The following is a 17,622-nucleotide window of genomic DNA, read 5'->3' on the forward strand; positions in this document are numbered from 1 at the left end:
TAAAGGAGGCAAAAGGATCACGTGGACTCTTCCATGCCTGGGGCAGGATTCTGAGTATACAGCTCAGGCTTACTGAGAGGTGCCTCTCTCCTTGTGTAACTTGGGGAAGAGTGTGCTACAGCTGATGTGGGCATTTTTCTAGATGCCATTCATGTATTGTCTTGATCCTTGGCCAAAGGAAAAAAAAAGAAGAAAAATGTAATTTCTAAGTAATCCATAAAGAGGAGAGGCATGGAGTGGGAGATGGAAGGCTGGCTTCTTCAGTGGGTGATGACCTCACATCAGAACCCACTGTCACACTGAATGAATATGTTGAATCTTAGATCTGCTCAGGTAGACATTGCTCCTTTAAAATAAGAGATATAGACAGGGAAGGCTACTTTCCAGTTCCTTCTGGGGATTGGTGGAAGAAAGATTATTAGTTCAAACCTCTTAGCTTGGCCTAAGTAGATCAGAGAGTGAGATGAGGTGGGTGAAAGTGCATGGAGTAAAATTCTGCCTGCCTTTTGGAAGGCTGTCACCTTATTATGCATGGAATGAAAATGGATGGAATACTGTACTCACTATCAGCTCTTCCTGCCCTCTCACCTTATTTCTGTCTGTTGCTTTCCCCCTGATGCTAATAGGTTGGGACATGAGGAGGGGGCACCATGGAACCTGACTGTAAATGAAAGTAGGAAGAGGAAATAAATGTTTTTTTCTTCCTCCTGCTCCCTCTAACATAACCCTGGGCTGAATACAGTCTCACTAAGCCATGGTTGTAAAGTACCTTATTTATTCTATTTGAAGAGTCATATTTCCAGCTGCAGATGGTTTCCTGAGAATTTTCCAGTGTATCTAAAATTGCAGTTTGAAGAAAAGTGAATGCTCTGAATGCAGAGGTGTTTGGAGAGATGGGAAGGGCTAGAGAAGACAGGGGGGAGGTGGTTTGGTCACCTGAGTTATAGAACTATGTGGTCTGCTTCTCAGGGTCTCTGAAAGAATAATGTATAAGCCTCCAAATGCCAATATATTAAATTATATTGAGATACAAAATTACTAGTGAAACCAGATACCCCCATTTGCTGACTAGGACATTCTTTCATTGTGCACTCTTTTTTTTTTTTATTAAAGTATCGTTGTTATACAATCTTATGTTGGTTTCAAAATACAGCACGGTGGCTCAACAGTTCCCCTTATTATTAAATTCTCACCTTTTCTAGTGTAGTTACTGTCTGACAGCATAGTGAGATGTTCCTGTGGACTCTTCTACATGGGAAACCAAAGTATAGTCAGAATGCGTAAAAGAAAAAAGAATGCCAACATGCAGTGAAAAATGTCTACTTGCTCAAGTGATCAGACTCCTGTGTCTGTTGATTAGCACATTCTGTCCCTACTGAGGCCAGACTAGAAGGTTGCCTGAAGAACATGGACTCAAAATCAGGTGGTGTGTTGGAGAACTGTAATGGCCAGAGTCACCACCACCCAGGCCAGCCTGACACCACCGTCTGCTCTCTAGGCTCCTGCTCCAGAGCAGGGCGGGAGAATTTCAGCCAAGCTGGCCTCTTTGGACTTCTGCTTGATGGATGTTATACCCTTCATTTTCATGAACATGATTTTCTTCATGCTGACAAGAGGACAGTTCAGTAGACCTTTTAGTTATAATCTTTATCTGGTGCTTTCTTCCAAGTTTCTTTCATTGGCTTTGGGGAAATTACTGATAGTCTGTCTCTCAGCTTGTTTCTATACAAGGTGGATCTTATACTTATGTTTCAGCTTTTCCTCATCTCAGTCTCAGAGGTAACCTTATTTGCAGTTTTGGAGTTATGGAGTTTGGCTGTTAGCTCTGTAAACTGTCCAAATCTTTTAGAAATTGAGGTAACTCCTAGATTCAGAGGGTACAGAATGATCTGGGCTGTTGTCAAGAGGAGGGTTAGTCCGTTCTCCAGTGATATTAGAGCTGCAGTCATTTTCTCTGATAAATAATTGAACTGTACTTTTTAAGGGCATCTCATTACAATGAGCAGTGGTGTAGAGGGTGAGAGGTTTGGTTACAGTGAGAGGAAGGATGCAGAAGCCCGGCGTAACGCACCCTGCTCTGTGTCCCAGGAAGGGAGCAGGGCCCGCCAGGGACCTGCTGACGGCAGAGCCATGGGTCCCAGGACTGCAGCTCTTCAGAGCCAGTCCCCTTTCCTTGCCCAGCTGGAAAGAATACCAAGGAGCTGATAGTGGCATCACTTTAATTAAATTCCAAATTTGGTCTTTTGGGACTTGTGTTTGAGTGAACCTTGGGGGTTGGTGCATCTGAGGTACCTAGTGCACTCCCTGGGGTGTGGAGGGTGGCTGTGAGCGAGCCCCAGGGAGTGGAGACCTCTTGGCCACCATGGTCTCCAGGGATGAGAGGGCAAATATTTATTCACCCTCATTAATCTTTTTCTCTCTTCTTTTCATGTCCTTGCCTTGGAGCAGTTATTACAGTAAGTATTTTCAGGGGGGTTGGAGCTACAGATGATTAATAAGAAAAGTGTAACTGCACAGGCAGTTCCTGGGTATTCCTCTCTTTCTCTTGGATGACTTGGAGCTGTTGAGACTTAATCCTTTCACTCCTAATGAGGAACTGGTTAATGAGGAAAGGGGCCTTATGCTTTAAGCTGCATTGGTACATGGCTTTGTAAGGGGTAGCAGTTAGGACGTGGCGTCCTAGCTTTGGGTCTCACGTCCTAACATACAGAGTGGATTGAGGCTGTCCACATTCTCCAGGCCATTCCTTCTCAGGGTTGTTCAGAAACTTTAGTTCAGCTGGCCTGATTGTGGCTTCCCTACTTGGGCATCTCTTGACCGCAGTGGACATTGACCCTTGGCAAAATGGTGAAGTCAGCAAGGTTTCTTTTCCATGATCATCGCCTGTGTCATTGCCCACCCTCTCCTCCCTTGAGCACCCTCATCCAGCTGCCTTGTCCCTGCTGGGAAACGTAGGCTCTGGGAACCTAGCTCCTGCTGAGGAACTAATGGGTTAGTGTGTCCCTCCTTTGAGTATTTCCAGTTTTTTGAAAGCATTAAGGAGGTAAGACAGTAATTAGCATGAAAGGTTAAATTGCTGAGAATAGAACTTCAGGCTTCAGCAAGAAGCTGGCTGGGGAGAATGGGGAGGTGGTGAGCATTTTTGGTTGGTGAGGAGGTCTTTCTGTGCATAAGGTAGTATGGCAGAATGGTTAAATACGTGGATTTTGAAGTTAGACAAACCTGTTTTTGAGGCTCAACTCTGTCATTATCTCTGGGGCCTTGGACAGGACACTGTACCCCTTTGAACTTCACTTCTCATCTGCAAAATGAGGGTGCTATTACTTCAGACTTCAGACTGTAGTGAAGAGTGAATGAGCTAATATATTAGCTCCCAGTGTATTATGGGCTCCCAGGAAAGTTGACTGTTACTAAAAGGCAGAGGCTGGAGTCTCTCCACTGCCCATGACCAGTAACAGGAGGTGGTTACTCTCCAACTTTGAGCCTGGTGACTGTAAAGTATTTTTCCCCCTTCCAGAATGAGTACATGAAAGAAGACTTTCTGATTAAAATTGAAACCTGGCACAAACCAGATCTTGGCACCCAGGAGAATGTAAGTAGCACTTCCCAAGAGCCCCAAGGGCTCGCAGGCCCTGGGACAAGGTGTTGAGGCTCGGCCCCATAGTTTTTCCATCCCTGCCATGGGGTCTTCTCTGTGGTCTCCTTTTTCCTGGCCAGGAAGGCAACAGCCTGTGCCTAGATCTTTCCTACCAGCATGGGATTGCTGTTTCTCTAATTTGCAAAATACGATCCCTCAGATTTCTTAAAAGGCCTTCTCAAAGTGGTGGGATTGGTCTAAAATGCAACTCTTGGCCCACAAGAGCTATATTTTTAAACATCAAAATACAACCTCTGTAGAGCACAATTTGCCAAAAACAATTCAAATTTAAAATACAGCTGTCATCTGCCCCAGCAGTTCCACACCTAGAAATTTGTCTTACAGTTATGTTTTTTTTTACATGGGTGAAATATTTACATACAAGGAGGTTCATTGCAGCATTCCCTATGTAGCCAAAAACTAAAAACAATGTTAAGGGCCCATGAGTAGGACACCTTAAATAAATTGTAGTGTAACCATATAGTGGTATGTTCTGCAGCCATTAAAAGAACCAATAGGGAACAGTCATCAAGATACATTGTTCAATGAAAAAAGCAAGATGCAAAATATTGTGTATACATGCTGTCATTTGTATTGACAGAAGAATCTCCGCACATGGGTGCTTGTATGTGCATAGAATCTGGTAGTGGTGGTACCTGAGAGGGGACTGGGAAACAAGCAAGAGAAAGAGTTACTCTATAATAATGTTTTGTTCATTTTGAGTTTCTGTCATAATTTCGTATCATGTACACATACAGCCTGTTTGAATTAATTTTTTTAAAGCATAATAATAAGCAGTATAATGGCTAAGCAGGCAACATCTCCACTAGTGTTTAGTCTTTGCAAAGGGGGAACCTATGGGTATAATGTAGATGCTGTAGGTAGCCCTAAGGGTTCTGGCCTGCTGAATTACACTTAGCCTGAAAAATCAGAGCATTAGTTCTCAAATGTATGTCCAGTTAAAATCCATCCTCCTGTTCCTTTGGGTAATGTATGTATTCTTTACCGATAGGAATTTCCCATCTGCAGCTGTGGGAACAGCTGTTCCTAGGTGTCCATTCTGGGTAAAGGGTGCTTTGTAGCTGACAAAAGCAACACAGTGGTCCTCCTTGTTCCTACAGGTGCATAAACTGGAGCCTGAGGCATGGAAACATGTGGAAGCCATATATATAGACATTGCAGATCGAAGCCAAGTACTTAGCAAGGTAGGAACTATTTAGAGATGCAGGTGGCCGTGGAGATGCAGAAATGACTTGTAAGAACCCGAGAAACCATGGAACCCTGCCCAACTTGGCTCAAGGGAAGTTCTCCTTGGGTATGGTTTGTTTCATTTTTTAAATTGCTACTAAGAATTCCCTTGTCTTGACTTGGGATTACCTGCAGGAAAAGGGATCCAGGTGTATGTGTCCTGTTTGGCCTCCAGAAATTATCACTGGACCAAAGTAGGTGCTGTTGGTAGTTCTGAGATTGATTTGCCCTGCTGAAATGACACTCAATCTGAAGCTAGTTCTGAGATTAATTTTTCCAACCAAGTAATTAAAAAACACTTACGGCCTGCCTGTTGTGTTTAGAGTACTCTGTTCTGTGAGTTCCAGGTGATAGATGTAGAATATATGAAAAGACAAGTCCTTTGCCCTCAGGAGGTTGTTGGTAGCTTCTCAGAATAGCAAATATGGTAGCAGACACCTAGAAAAGGACAGTCTGCCACTAGACCATAAACTTGGAGAGAGCAGGGAACAGGTCTATGTGCTCCCAGGAGGTATTTGCTTAGGGAAGGAAAGGGTTAAGTCCCCTCATTCACTATTTGTCCTATTTGACAGAGGCATACTGGGATCAGGGCATAAGAATTTGGCTCTCTGCCCATTGGTGAGAATAAATGTTAGCTCTCTGTATCCCCTGGGTATGTGTGCTTAAGATATTTCGATCTGTGCATTTCCAAAAAGATATGAAAATCATCTTATGCTTCCTTGCTTAATAGCCCCACTCCCACCCTCAAAAGGTTAATGGACTTTTCAAAAAACTTTTAAATTGAAATATATATGGTAAAATGAATATAGCATAAGTGTACAGCTTGATGGATTTTCTCAAACTGAGCATACCCAAATATTTCTCAAGAAATATTAGCAAAGACTATTTTGTCAACTCTTGCTATTTCATGCTTAGGGAAGGAATAGAGAGAAGTAGAGGTGAGGAAATAATCACATAATAACAAATAATCTCAGGTTTGGGAAATACTTTATGACTATGCAAGTATGCATGTAATTTATTATATTAAATAGATGCTATAAGAGTTTGCTTTTCCTGAGCCCACATTAGTCAATGCAGAGGAATAGCCAAAGATTAAACTTTTATTAGTTAATTAACACATGACATTGACTGCATTATAAATTGGTGAAATGAGACTGACAGTAGTACACAAGAGGATAGGTTCTATATATCAAACATTTCCAATGATTTTATTAAAACAAGCCAGTTTTAAAACAAAAACCAGGCCAGAAGGAATTTGGGATTAGAAGATTTCAGGAATGACAGCCAGGTCTCAGCTCTGGCTGTTTCAGAATCACTGGATCCATGTGACTTGTATCCTAGGGTGGCTGGCATCAGAATATTTCAGTTTGATTTTGGGTGGAATGGCCTAGAAATCTGTATTTTGAAAAAAGCCTTCTGTGTAATTTGGATGCTTATTCCACACTGAAAATCCATCTTAAATACATGGAAATACATGCTTGCTCAGACAGTCCAGTGACACCTTTCATAGTGGTAAAAAAACTCTGGCAGAAAAAATCACAGAGCTCTCCTGAGTCAAATGTAAATGGTTCTATATCTTGTTTATAACATTTTCCCTAATTTTCTGTGTGCCAGCAGCATCAAGACTGGTATGAAATGTACTCTGATGGAAAATATGATATCTCTCTTCCTCCCTCTCTCCCTCCCTCCCTCCTCCAACTCAAATTCTACATCTTTCAGGATTACAAGGCAGAGGAAGACCCAGCAAAATTTAAATCTATCAAAACAGGCAGAGGACCCTTGGGCCCCAATTGGAAGGTGCAGTTCACACCCTCACCACCAGGGGGCGGGTGCAGGGCGGTTTCTCCCCATGGAGGAGGGGAATAACTGGGATGGGCTAAGGGAGAGCCAGAGTCGGCCCTCTTAGTCACCTGCCTGCCTGTGGGTGTGTTTCTAATACAGCAAGAACTTGTAAATCAGAAAGACTGCCCATACATGTGTGCATACAAACTGGTTACTGTCAAGTTCAAGTGGTGGGGCCTGCAGAACAAAGTGGAAAACTTTATACATAAGGTAAGTGACCAGGGTGAGGTCTTCCCAGTATGTGCTGGTCAGGGGAGTTTTTCCCAACAAGAGATGATTATAGTCCATGTGACTTGTATCCTAGGGTGGCTGGCCTCAGAATATTTCAGTTTGATTTCACAGACTCCCACTTCCCCTTGCTCTTAACTCTTAACTGTCTTACAGCTTAATGTTGCCCATCCAAGGGCACCATATGTGATAGGGAAGGAAATTGAGACAAATAAGGAAAACAGGAAGGGGCTTATTACTATGATTGAACTACTCAGTTTCTCTATTTTCTAGAAGCCAAGAAACAAGAGGCACTGTGAGCCTCATTCTCCAGTGTCCTAAATTACTGAGCTGGGAAGACCTAAGGAGTTTCTATAGTCTTTTCTCGGATGTGTTAACAGCCTCACTCTTGGGCCACTTTTCATAGCTGCTGGCTTTAGGCTCCAGAGGAAACTTGGCACAGATGGTTTGGGGCTTGGGTTAGCTGTGGGCTGCCTGTCCTGGGAGCACTTGGGGCACAGAGCTTTGTGTGAGGTAGGCACCATCCTCTCTTGAGGGCCCCCTCCTGCTTGAAGCCATGCCTGTTAGACCTATGTGCAGGCAAAAGTCACAGACCTATGGGACTTGGGGCTGATCCAGGTAAGCCAGCCAGGCATCACTCCTGCCCTTCCTCCCCCGTGAAGTATGAGTGTTGGCGCGGAGCTCTTGTGGGGGAGCTGCAGCATTGGCCTTCACCTTCTGGGTTCTAACTGGGTTCCCTCATTTTTATAGCAAGAGAGGCGTCTGTTTACAAACTTCCACAGGCAGCTGTTCTGCTGGCTTGATAAATGGGTTGACCTGACTATGGATGATATTCGAAGGATGGAAGAAGAGACAAAGAGACAGCTGGATGAGGTAAGAGGGTGCCCAGAAAACTGTGGGGCTCTCTACTAGATAATTACATGAAGGAACTGTTGTGCTGGGGCAGTTCATGAAGGCACCAGCCTACGGTTCTAGGAACATGACCGAGTCTACTGTGGGTAAGGTGTAATGCCAGGCTTTACACTTGCACATGGAGACTATAAGGAAGAAAACAGTCTGTGCTCTTGTTGAGGTCTTGGCATATCCAGAGACAAACATGGAAGTCTGCGCTGAATGCCAAGTAATACAGTTGCTGCCATGGTCCTTCAGAACCAGGTGGGCGATCAAGCTGGGCTCTAGACTTTGAGGTGACTATGGAAGCAGGCTGGGCTGATCCATGAATACTGTGCACATTACCCGGACGACAGCATAGCACATACAGAACTAACTCTCCATGAGGTTGTCTTGAATTATTTTTAGAATTTAGAGCCTTTGCTTTTTTTTTGGCCTTGGCCAGATCCAAGAAGGCAGGCTGAAGACCTAACACCCCTCCTGCCTCATTCAGGATGCTTCCCCACGAGGCTCACGCCAAAGAGATCATCAGTAAATACCATTAAAGCCCTCACTGTGCGTGAGGCATCCTCCCCCATGACCCTCACACCTGTGAGGCAGCACCACTGTTTTCCCCATGCTTGGATGAGGAGGTAGAGGTTGTGAGAGATCAGCACTGTGCCCAGGGTCACACAGCCTGCAGGTGGTGGTCAGGGGAGGAGCCACAGCTCTTAATCACTCAGCCTTTTCTCCTTCCAAATGCCATTTGGGGCCCTCCTATCCTCTCAGGGCTAAAAATAAGGCAGGAAGTTGTGTTTCATAAGAACTGCCATCCATTTCTCCCTCCTTGCCTTGGGTGGGTGAGTGTGGAGCCCAGGTGTCCACTGGGCATTGCTTTGCACAGCGTTGCTCTACTCTCCTGCCAGACCTCGGGTGAGACCCAGGCCTAGATGCCCATGGTGCTCCACACTGCTTGGGTGCTCCTGCTTCACTGTGCTGGTCTTGGGTGGAAACTGGGCCCAGGAGCTCTTCCTCCCTCTGAAGCCCTGTGGGGACTTGGTTTTACCCTCCAGGATGACACCGCCGGGCAGACTCGCTGGTGAAGTGGTATGCTGAGTTAGATCCTGTTGGATCAAGCAGATGTTCTGGTTAGTCATTCAGCTACATTTGGCAGGGAAGTGGCATAATTTTGGACACAATTCCTGATTCTTCTGCTAAGGATCTTTAGGAAGTGGTAGGTTTTTAATGTCTAGGGCATTAGCAGTTTTGACTTTATAAAAGAGAGGCCTGAGTCTTTTGGTCATCCAAGTCCTGACAAAAAGTAAGTTACCAAACAGAGGGACATGGAGACTTCAGGGTTCAGCCTGGAGTGCTAGCCCCCTGCTGCCTGACAGAGGCCTGCCTAAAGTACACTGGGCTTCATGGAAGCGTTTGCTGACAGCTTTTCATTTCACTCTGTGGGTAGAATTCACATTCTTGGTGCTGGAAGAACTCTCCAGAGGCGCTACTGGAGCTGCCTCCCTGAGATCCAAAGTTGGAGAGCCCGCGGTATTCTCGCTCAGCCCCCACCCCTTGTCTTTGCATGTTTCTCCATTCTGTGGAGAATCATTGTGCCAAAAACTTGGAACCACCATCCTCCAGGATAAATGGCAAATTCAGGAAACCCTTTTGAAATTGGAATTTAATAGCTTACAGTGGAGGAGAAAGCAAAACCAAGACCATGTCGTTGTGGGGCATGTTTTGACCCCATTAGAAACTATCAGACCTTTGTATGCTAACTAGACCTGTGGCTTTTTTTTCTCTCCTTCTAAAAGTATTTTTATCCAAGTTTTATTTTTAGGTTTATATCTTTAACTTTTTTTCAAAGCCAATTTATAGGTATGGGTGGCATACAGAAAACTGCACATATTTAATGTGTATATCTTGATGAGTTGCAGATAGGTATACACTCATGAAACCATCACCATAGTCAATGCTGTAAATGTATTTATTACCTCCAAAAGTTTTTTACAAGTTTTACAACTTAGTATCCCGAGCTTATGAAGGTGTCCCCCGCTGCCCTGCCCCTGAAGTCTTCTCCCCATCCCCCAGAAGCAGCCCCTTGCAATTCTCATGGGTGTTTCTTTTGTGATTACCTCCATATTTCCAAATAATGTGCTTATGCTTTTATGCTTTTAATTCTTGCTTTCTCAGCTTTAGGTACTAACTGTTGACTTCTTCTTATGGGAGATTTAGCTGTTAGACTCTTCCCATCCTCCCACCCTCCTCCTCTCCATCTTTAAATATCACAATTCGGGTTAATTTATTATTCAGTGTTTATATTGTTACAACCTTGGCATTCTTTTCCCCAACTGAAGCTATTGGTCTGCTCTGATTTTCGTTTGTTCTTGGTGGTGTTTTTTTTTTAAGAAGTTAGTAATTGCCTTCCTTCTTTTTGTTAACTTAGTCTTATGTGTCTGTATCATTAAGTTTTGTATTTGAGTTTGTACATGAATCATTTGGTTGGTGCATGATATGCAGTGCCTAATAATGTAGTTGATGCTGGTCTATTACTCATTTTGCTCCTCCTTGGTAGGCACTTTGATCTAAAGATCTCTTCAGTTCTGGAAAATGTTTTTGTATTATGTATTTCATAATTTTCTCCCCTCTGTTTCTAGAATTTTTATTATTCAAAAGTTGGACCACATCATTGACCTTCAATAATTTTCTTATGTTTTCTTTCCCTTTTTGTCTGTTTTCTAGGAGATATTTTCCAATATTAACTTCTGTCTCTTCTACTGAATTTAAAACATTTTTTAAAGCATTTCTTATTCTGTCTTCTTTTTATTAAGTACCTTTTTCCATTTTTTTCTGTGTACATTCTCTTCCTTTTCTGAAGCTGTAGTTTTTGTTTTGTTTTTGGATTTCGAGCTTTATCTGCCCCCCGAATATTCTTCATTTCCTCTGAGCTCCTTTTTCCTGTTAGACTGTTTCGTGTTGGGGGCTTTCTTCAATGACTGGTGGTCCTTGGTCATCTGTTTACCTTTCAGAGTGAAGCTTCAAAAAGCTGATTGGAAGCTGTTTGAATCAGTGGATCAGCTTCACTGTGGGGTGGTCAGGTGGTCACACTGGGGGACCCCTGCTTTGGGATCCTGTCTCTTTCTTGGGTTGGTCACTTTGCCTCGAGAAGACTCCCTGTTCTCTCTTGCTGGGGTGGGATGGTCAGGCAGCATTCTGGGATGTGAGCTGGAGAAGGGTCCTGGGAGACTCCCATGGATTGGCTTGAACTTAACCCTTTCATATTCTTCTTGATACCCACTTGGCCCCTAGCTGAGCTTGAGGTCCCAGTGGGTTCAGGCTCCCCTCAGTGCCTCCCAAGAATGAGTGCCCTGGCTTTGCTGTGAGAAGAGTGAGTGGTTGTAGGAACTGGGGGAGAGGACACCAGGACACACCAGGGCCAAACTGTTCTTTATTCACACTTCCAAACAGCTCACTGTTTTCAGCCCCACTTGCACTCCCACCTTCAGAGAGGTACCGGGTGCCTCCAGCCCTGAGCCTTCTGGGAACCCACACTACAGCTGCTCTGCTTCTTCTCGGCTCCCCTTCTCACAGACACTTGGGTGTCAGCTCCTGGTGCTCTGCGAAGGAGTGGCTACTCATCGTCCTTTTTTCATCTTCTAGAAAGTTGTTACCCTCTCGTCTGCTGTCGTCTTCCCTGTTCTTGTTTGTCTTCATGGTTTTACATCTTTTTTTATTTCTTTACTAACATCATAATAGAGTTTGGGGGAGGAATAGCAATAAATGCATGTATTCAGTATGCATGATTAACTCTAAGTTTGCAATAGGAATTGTGGCCTTTACTCTTTAAACCAGAACTGAGCAGTGGGTTTTTTGCAAGTTATGAGGGGTCACTGTAAGGCCACAGTAACCACTGCTGTAACTCTAGTCCTTGTAAGGAGTGTACACATCATTCCTGGATAAGACTCAAGGATCTGTGAGATGGGATCAAGAGATTAGTCCTTTGCCCTAAAAAGAAAAATGTCAGGAAATGTGTGCCTGTAGGAGAACAGAGTTTGTCTGTCTGTCTCTCTCCCTCCCTCTTTCCTTTGTTCTCCCTCCTTGCTCTTGCTCTCCTAAGAGACTAATAATCTCAGAAGTGGAAGAAGGTACCGCCATATAGTCCAGTTTATGTCCAGTGTTTGAGTCCAGTCTGCAGCTTCCCCACCAGCCTGTGCTTGACCACCTCCTGTAATGGGGAACTCACTAGCTCTTGAACATAGTGGTGATAAAAACATTTTTATTATTAATAGAAGCTAACGTTTATTGAGGTCTTACTGTGTGCCTATCATGTGTGGTGTTTTAGATGTGTTATGCCATCAAACCCTCATGGCAACCTGTGCCATAGGTATAATTTTTATTTTATAGAGAAACTGAGGCTCAGAGAAGTTAAGGATACCTTCTAGTTCAAGTGCCTCCTGAGCCTTTGGCCATTAGGTTTGTTGATAATAGCCTGGGAAGAGAACTCAATTTTAAAATTTAAGACAATTAAAAATGTTTCCTCATTTACTGGACTCTCTAGAAGATTTTCTGAAAAACAGCAAAGATATTTTGTCCCAGCGCATGATTAAGATTCTGCAGCACTTCCTTTTCCAGCCTTCCCGTGTGGGTCTTCCTCTCTAAGTACCTGTTGGCTCTGTGATCCCTCTGATCCATCCATAGGCCATCTCTTCTCAACTAGGTGCTTCCTGAGGGAGCTGAGAGGTACACAACACTCCTGCTTTGCTAGCCCTTGGCTGCCTCTGAGTCTCCTTGTGTCCGTGTCTGGGGCTCATCTCTGGGTCCAGGTGGATCTTGATGCAGAGGTCCCTTGCTCCATCGTGTGGCTTTTTGACTGTTGGATCATCACTCTGTTTTAGATTTTAAGTCTTAAATTCTGAGCTGCTTACCCAGAGACTATTAGCATCCCTGTGCAGTGAAATGCCTGGCAGGACACTGTACCCCAAAGTTTTCAGTTTGGTATTGTGGTGGATACAAGTTCTAAGGGTTAGGCTGATAGAAGCCACTCAGTGCCTGGCTCACCTGCCAGACCCCAGGAGATTGGAATCTGAGATTCCCACAGAGTGTGCAAAGGGCGAATCTAGGGAATCCCTGTGGAAGATGCTGCTGTCCTGTGGAGTCTTAATTCCCTCTGACCCCAGGGCCGAACACCTAGAACGTTGGCCAACATCTTGAAATATAGGCATGGCTTAATTTTTGTTTTAAATATAGTTTCATTTTTCAATATTAAGGTAATATTTAAGCATTAAACATTCTTTAGAAAATAACAGAAAGGAAAAAATCACTTGTACTCTACTAAAGACTAGGACTATAAACATTTTAAGTCTTTCTATACACGTTAGTTATGATTGTATTGCACGTGGCGGGTGCTAATCTTACTTTATTCTCTGAACATTATAACAAAACATTTTCTACTAGAAACATGTCTTCACATACATGCTTTGACTACAATGTACATATCACCCTGTGCTCTGTCATTACCCTCTGTTAGGTTTTCTTTCATGTTGTTTCCAGGTTCTCAATGTTAGAAATAATGCTGTGATGAAAATTTTAATACACTTTTTTTGATTATTTGGATTTGGATTAGGATTATTTCCTTAGAATAAAGTCCTATAAATGGAATTAGAGAATTTAAGGCTCTTGTTATTCATTGCCCAATTTCTTTCCCAAACCTATTTATAAAGAGTAGCTTTCTAGAAAGGTTCTCAAAACAATTCCACATGTGTCTGATGTCTGTGTTCCTTCAGGAATGCTAATTGACTGGTAGTTGCTTTTCAGTGCCTTAAACTGATTTTTTTTACTAGCTTTATTTTTTTGAGATTCACCTGCAGTTGTAAGAAAGAATACAGGGAAATCTGTTTCTCCCTCTGGCAACATATTACCCAACTACAGTACAATATCACAACCGGGATACTTTTGATTGATGCTTGATACATTGATACTTGCACTATTTTTTTTTTTTAACCAAAGGAGTATTTCACACTTGAAAGTAAAAGCGATTTTCAAAAGACATAGAAAATATTGAAAAATAGAAGTCAAAGTAAATAAAATAAACAAATACAAGTCCCTTTACTCCAACCCCTGGCCTCCCTTTCCTAGAGGAAACTACTATTAAAAACAAACAAACCAGGATTAGAGTTTCTATTTTCATGTTCCTCGACTAAATGTGTATATATATATATAGCCTACAGTGGCTTGATCCAAGACCACTACAAATATCAGATAAAATCTCTCATGTCATGTAGGCCCCAGGAAACAGGAAATAAGCATTCTTAGAGCATTTCATTGTAAGAATGAAATAATGCATTCTTATTTCAGTGACACCCTCCCCTAGGGGGTGACCTTGTCTCTGAGAGTATGGGAAGCTATCGTGTTCTCTGCTAGGAAGTTGCATATCAAGCAATAGGGAAACAGGTGCTGGCTTTACTTTAGTAAATTAAAGCAAGGTGGTGAACTCTCAGGGTATACACGGAACTGGCTGAGGCTCAAGCTTTGCTCCTATGATACTAAATTTTAGCTTCGCTGATTATTGAAAATTTATGTGAATGGTCATTAATGAGCAGACATTTAATAAACATGTTTTTATCTTTAAAAAAAAAATTAATCTGAGTTGTAAAATGGCAAGAATACATAGAACTCTTGCATACCCCTTTACCCAAAAGCCCTATTTACAGCAAAGGTTACAGCCCAGATCACACACTGCACCCTTCTAGTCTCTTTCAATCTGGTGCAAGTCCTTAGTTTTCCTGGACTTCCACGGCCTTGACAGTTTTGAAGATTATAGGCTTTTGTAGAATGTCTTTCAATTTGTGTTTGTCCCCTACTTCTGCAGGCTTAGATCCAGTTTACGTATTTCAGACCAGAATGTCACAGACTGAGCGTTCTTGTCATTGTATTCTTTCTGTCCAGTTACTGGTGAAGTTACCTTTGCTCACGTGAAGCACAGCCAAGTGTTCCAGACACCTCTTGTTCTCTCCAGGACCCAGGCCTAGCACGGGCCGGCTGTCCAAGGAGCCCTGCTCCCATGTGGTGGAGGGTGGTGTCTGGGTGCTGGGTGAACTCATTGCTGTGGGGGTGTTGCTGCCCCCAGGCTTTCTCGTCTCATTCTCACCTCATGGGCCGCAGCTAGGGAGCTCCTACACCTGTAGTCATTTCTGTATCTGTCTACGTCTTACGTTCACACAAGCATTTCCAATTCCCCCCTAACACCACAATATTAACTTTTTCTTTCCAAACTTTTCCCTAACATATTTGTTATTGGAAAATCTTGAATTTGTTGAACCCCTATAAAATATTAACAGGTATAATTGATATGAATACCTGAAGTTACAGGAGTAACACAAATGTAAAGATATCATTCATGAAAGTGAGTTTGAGAGAAAATCCACAGGGGACAGGCATTCCAGGTGGAGGAAAGAATAAGCAGGTATTACTAATGTCAGAAAACAGACTTGTCTGTCTGGATCAGATCTTTGTTGTAACATCTGATCTGAGGCTTACAAGACTGATAAATTTTATGACTCACAGTCATTCTCTTGTAGGTCTGATTCATCAGGTCTGGGACTCAAGAATCTACAAGTGTCCTGGGGAATTCTTTTGATCACATTTGAGGAAACTCTGGCCTAAAAGACCAAGCTAAGACATTTGGTATAATAGGGTACTAGTTATCAAAAGGGAGTACTGGAACCTCTGCAGAGGACCAGCCTTTTTTTTTTTTTACCATGTCCAGGTTCCACGTGGACTTACTGATCGTAATAGTTGGGGAGGGGGTGAATAATAGGGGTTTGAAATGTGGCAGGAAATATATTTTGAAAAGTGTTCCCCAGTAGAGAACTATTGCTACTGAGGTAGAACCTCTGCACAGTGTGGCAGTATTAACGTTTTACTGAATAAAACAACTGTGGAGAGCTGTAGCTTAAAAGTCTGGGTTTTGTGGAGCTTATGTACACACACATCCCCTTGCTTCAGGATGCCATTTGGAAAAAAAAGGAACCCAGATAACATACTCAGTGCTTACCCCATGCCAAGCACTCTCGTATGCCAAGTACTCTACAAGAGTATCTTTATTCAATCTTCAACACAGCGTCCTGACTTATGTACTATTATTATCTCTATTTTATTATTACAGAAATTGAGGCTTAGAGAGCAGTGAAGTAACTTGCTCAAGGTCACAGTTAGCCATGGAGCCAGAATACAATACAGGTATTTTGATTCCAGAGGTCATGCTCCTTATGTGTTCAAGATGTGTTGAAGAAGTAAAGAATGAGAGTCGAGCAGAAACCTCATGGATAGTGAAGAAGCACCTAATGGGAAGTTAAAATACCCGTATGTTACAGACACTCTGCAAATAGAACCGAATTTTTAAGTTGGAAAGGATTGGTGAGAGCTTGCATCCATGGTATCCCTAGAAAGAAGTTGTGTTCATTTACGCTTGGAAGGTGCCAGTGACAGGGACCACTCAGGGATTCCTGTTTTCCAACAGCCTCACCCTTCTGTTAAGTTGAGATCTATTCTCCTGCATTCTTGTGCAGAACTCTGGTGCCACCCTGTGCCCTCATGACTGAGTGGGCCAAGCCTCTAAGCAAGCTCAGGAGAGGGAACTGCTGTTCCCTCTGCCTAGAATGCTTCCTCCCTACCCCAGGAGCCACAGGACTCTACTCAGACAACACTTACCAGAAAGGCCTTCCATAGCCTACTGATACAGTGGCGCTTCCCCACTGTCACTCGATGCCAGCTGCCCTCAGCCCCACCTGACATGGATCAGTTAGTTTGTTCTCCCCCATTCTGCCCCAGAATATGTAGCCCCTTGAGGAGAGACTTGGTCTGTTTTGGTTTCTGCTAAATCCTCAGCCCTGGAGCAGTTCTTAGCACAAAAAAGATGCTTAATGAATTTTTGTTGAGTGAATGAATAAAAGGAGAAGAGCTTAGGAACTATACCCCAACACTAGGGTGCAGGGAGAGAAATGGAAATCATGGGTGGTGGGACCAGTGAAATGGGACTGTCTGTGGTATGGCCTTGGCTCTGTGTGTGCAGAACTTATTTTTTCTGATGTGCTTTGTGCACAAAAAATGCCCCACTCTATCCATTGGCAGAATTGAGAAGGCAGAATTTATTTTACTAACATATTAAATATGTCAGCAGCAAAAGCCTTCAATTTCCTGTTTTTTTCTCTTCCAGATGAGACAGAAGGACCCAGTGAAAGGAATGACAGCAGATGACTAGAGCCACCCCCCCCTTCTGCACTGTATGTACCAAATTTCTCACACAGATGCTAAATCAGTTTGGGTCCTCGAGGCTTCAGCTCTCAATGGAAGCAGAAAACCTGCTTCATTCCTTGGCCTTTTTCTCTAGTACCAACGATGGCTGCAATGCTAAACAGCACAGGCTTCCCTTTAAAGAGATTATGCCTGTTAGGACATTTCCAGGACATGTGATTTTATAAAGAACCACCCAGAGAAATGGACAGGGTGGTGAGAAGTAGGGTTGGGGGTTGCAGATGCACAGTGGAAACTTATCTGCAAGGAATATTCTGCATCTCGTACCTTGAGCCATGTCAAGTTGAAGCTGGCATTCTGGGGTGCTCCCTCTAGCCCCCATGACAGAGCTGGTTACTAGTTCCCAAGTGCTAACATTCCCTGCGCCTCCCTTGGAAAATCTGCTGGCCAGACAGCTGCTCCTAGCTCACTGTTGGGTCTGGTGCTTCACTTCCTTCCTCTTTATAGCCCCTGATCCCACACTAAGTAGCTGTCCTCATCAGAGG

The 17,622-nt window shown here is 43.4% G+C and overlaps 1 protein-coding gene across 1 annotated transcript in view; it reads left to right on the plus strand.

The window, feature by feature from the left end:
• PITPNA (phosphatidylinositol transfer protein alpha) overlaps nucleotides 1-17,622 on the plus strand; it is a 34,579-nt gene that overhangs the window by 13,886 nt on the left and 3,071 nt on the right. The window contains exons 5-11 of the mRNA XM_057501069.1: nucleotides 2,449-2,456; nucleotides 3,518-3,592; nucleotides 4,759-4,842; nucleotides 6,605-6,682; nucleotides 6,827-6,937; nucleotides 7,706-7,828; nucleotides 17,040-17,110. Of these exons, the coding sequence (XP_057357052.1) occupies nucleotides 2,449-2,456; nucleotides 3,518-3,592; nucleotides 4,759-4,842; nucleotides 6,605-6,682; nucleotides 6,827-6,937; nucleotides 7,706-7,828; nucleotides 17,040-17,084 (524 nt within the window). The 3' untranslated portion in view covers nucleotides 17,085-17,110. The remainder of the gene's footprint in view (nucleotides 1-2,448; nucleotides 2,457-3,517; nucleotides 3,593-4,758; nucleotides 4,843-6,604; nucleotides 6,683-6,826; nucleotides 6,938-7,705; nucleotides 7,829-17,039; nucleotides 17,111-17,622) is intronic.

This window comes from Manis pentadactyla, chromosome 4 (genome assembly GCF_030020395.1).
Source record: "Manis pentadactyla isolate mManPen7 chromosome 4, mManPen7.hap1, whole genome shotgun sequence".
NCBI lineage: Eukaryota > Metazoa > Chordata > Mammalia > Pholidota > Manidae > Manis > Manis pentadactyla.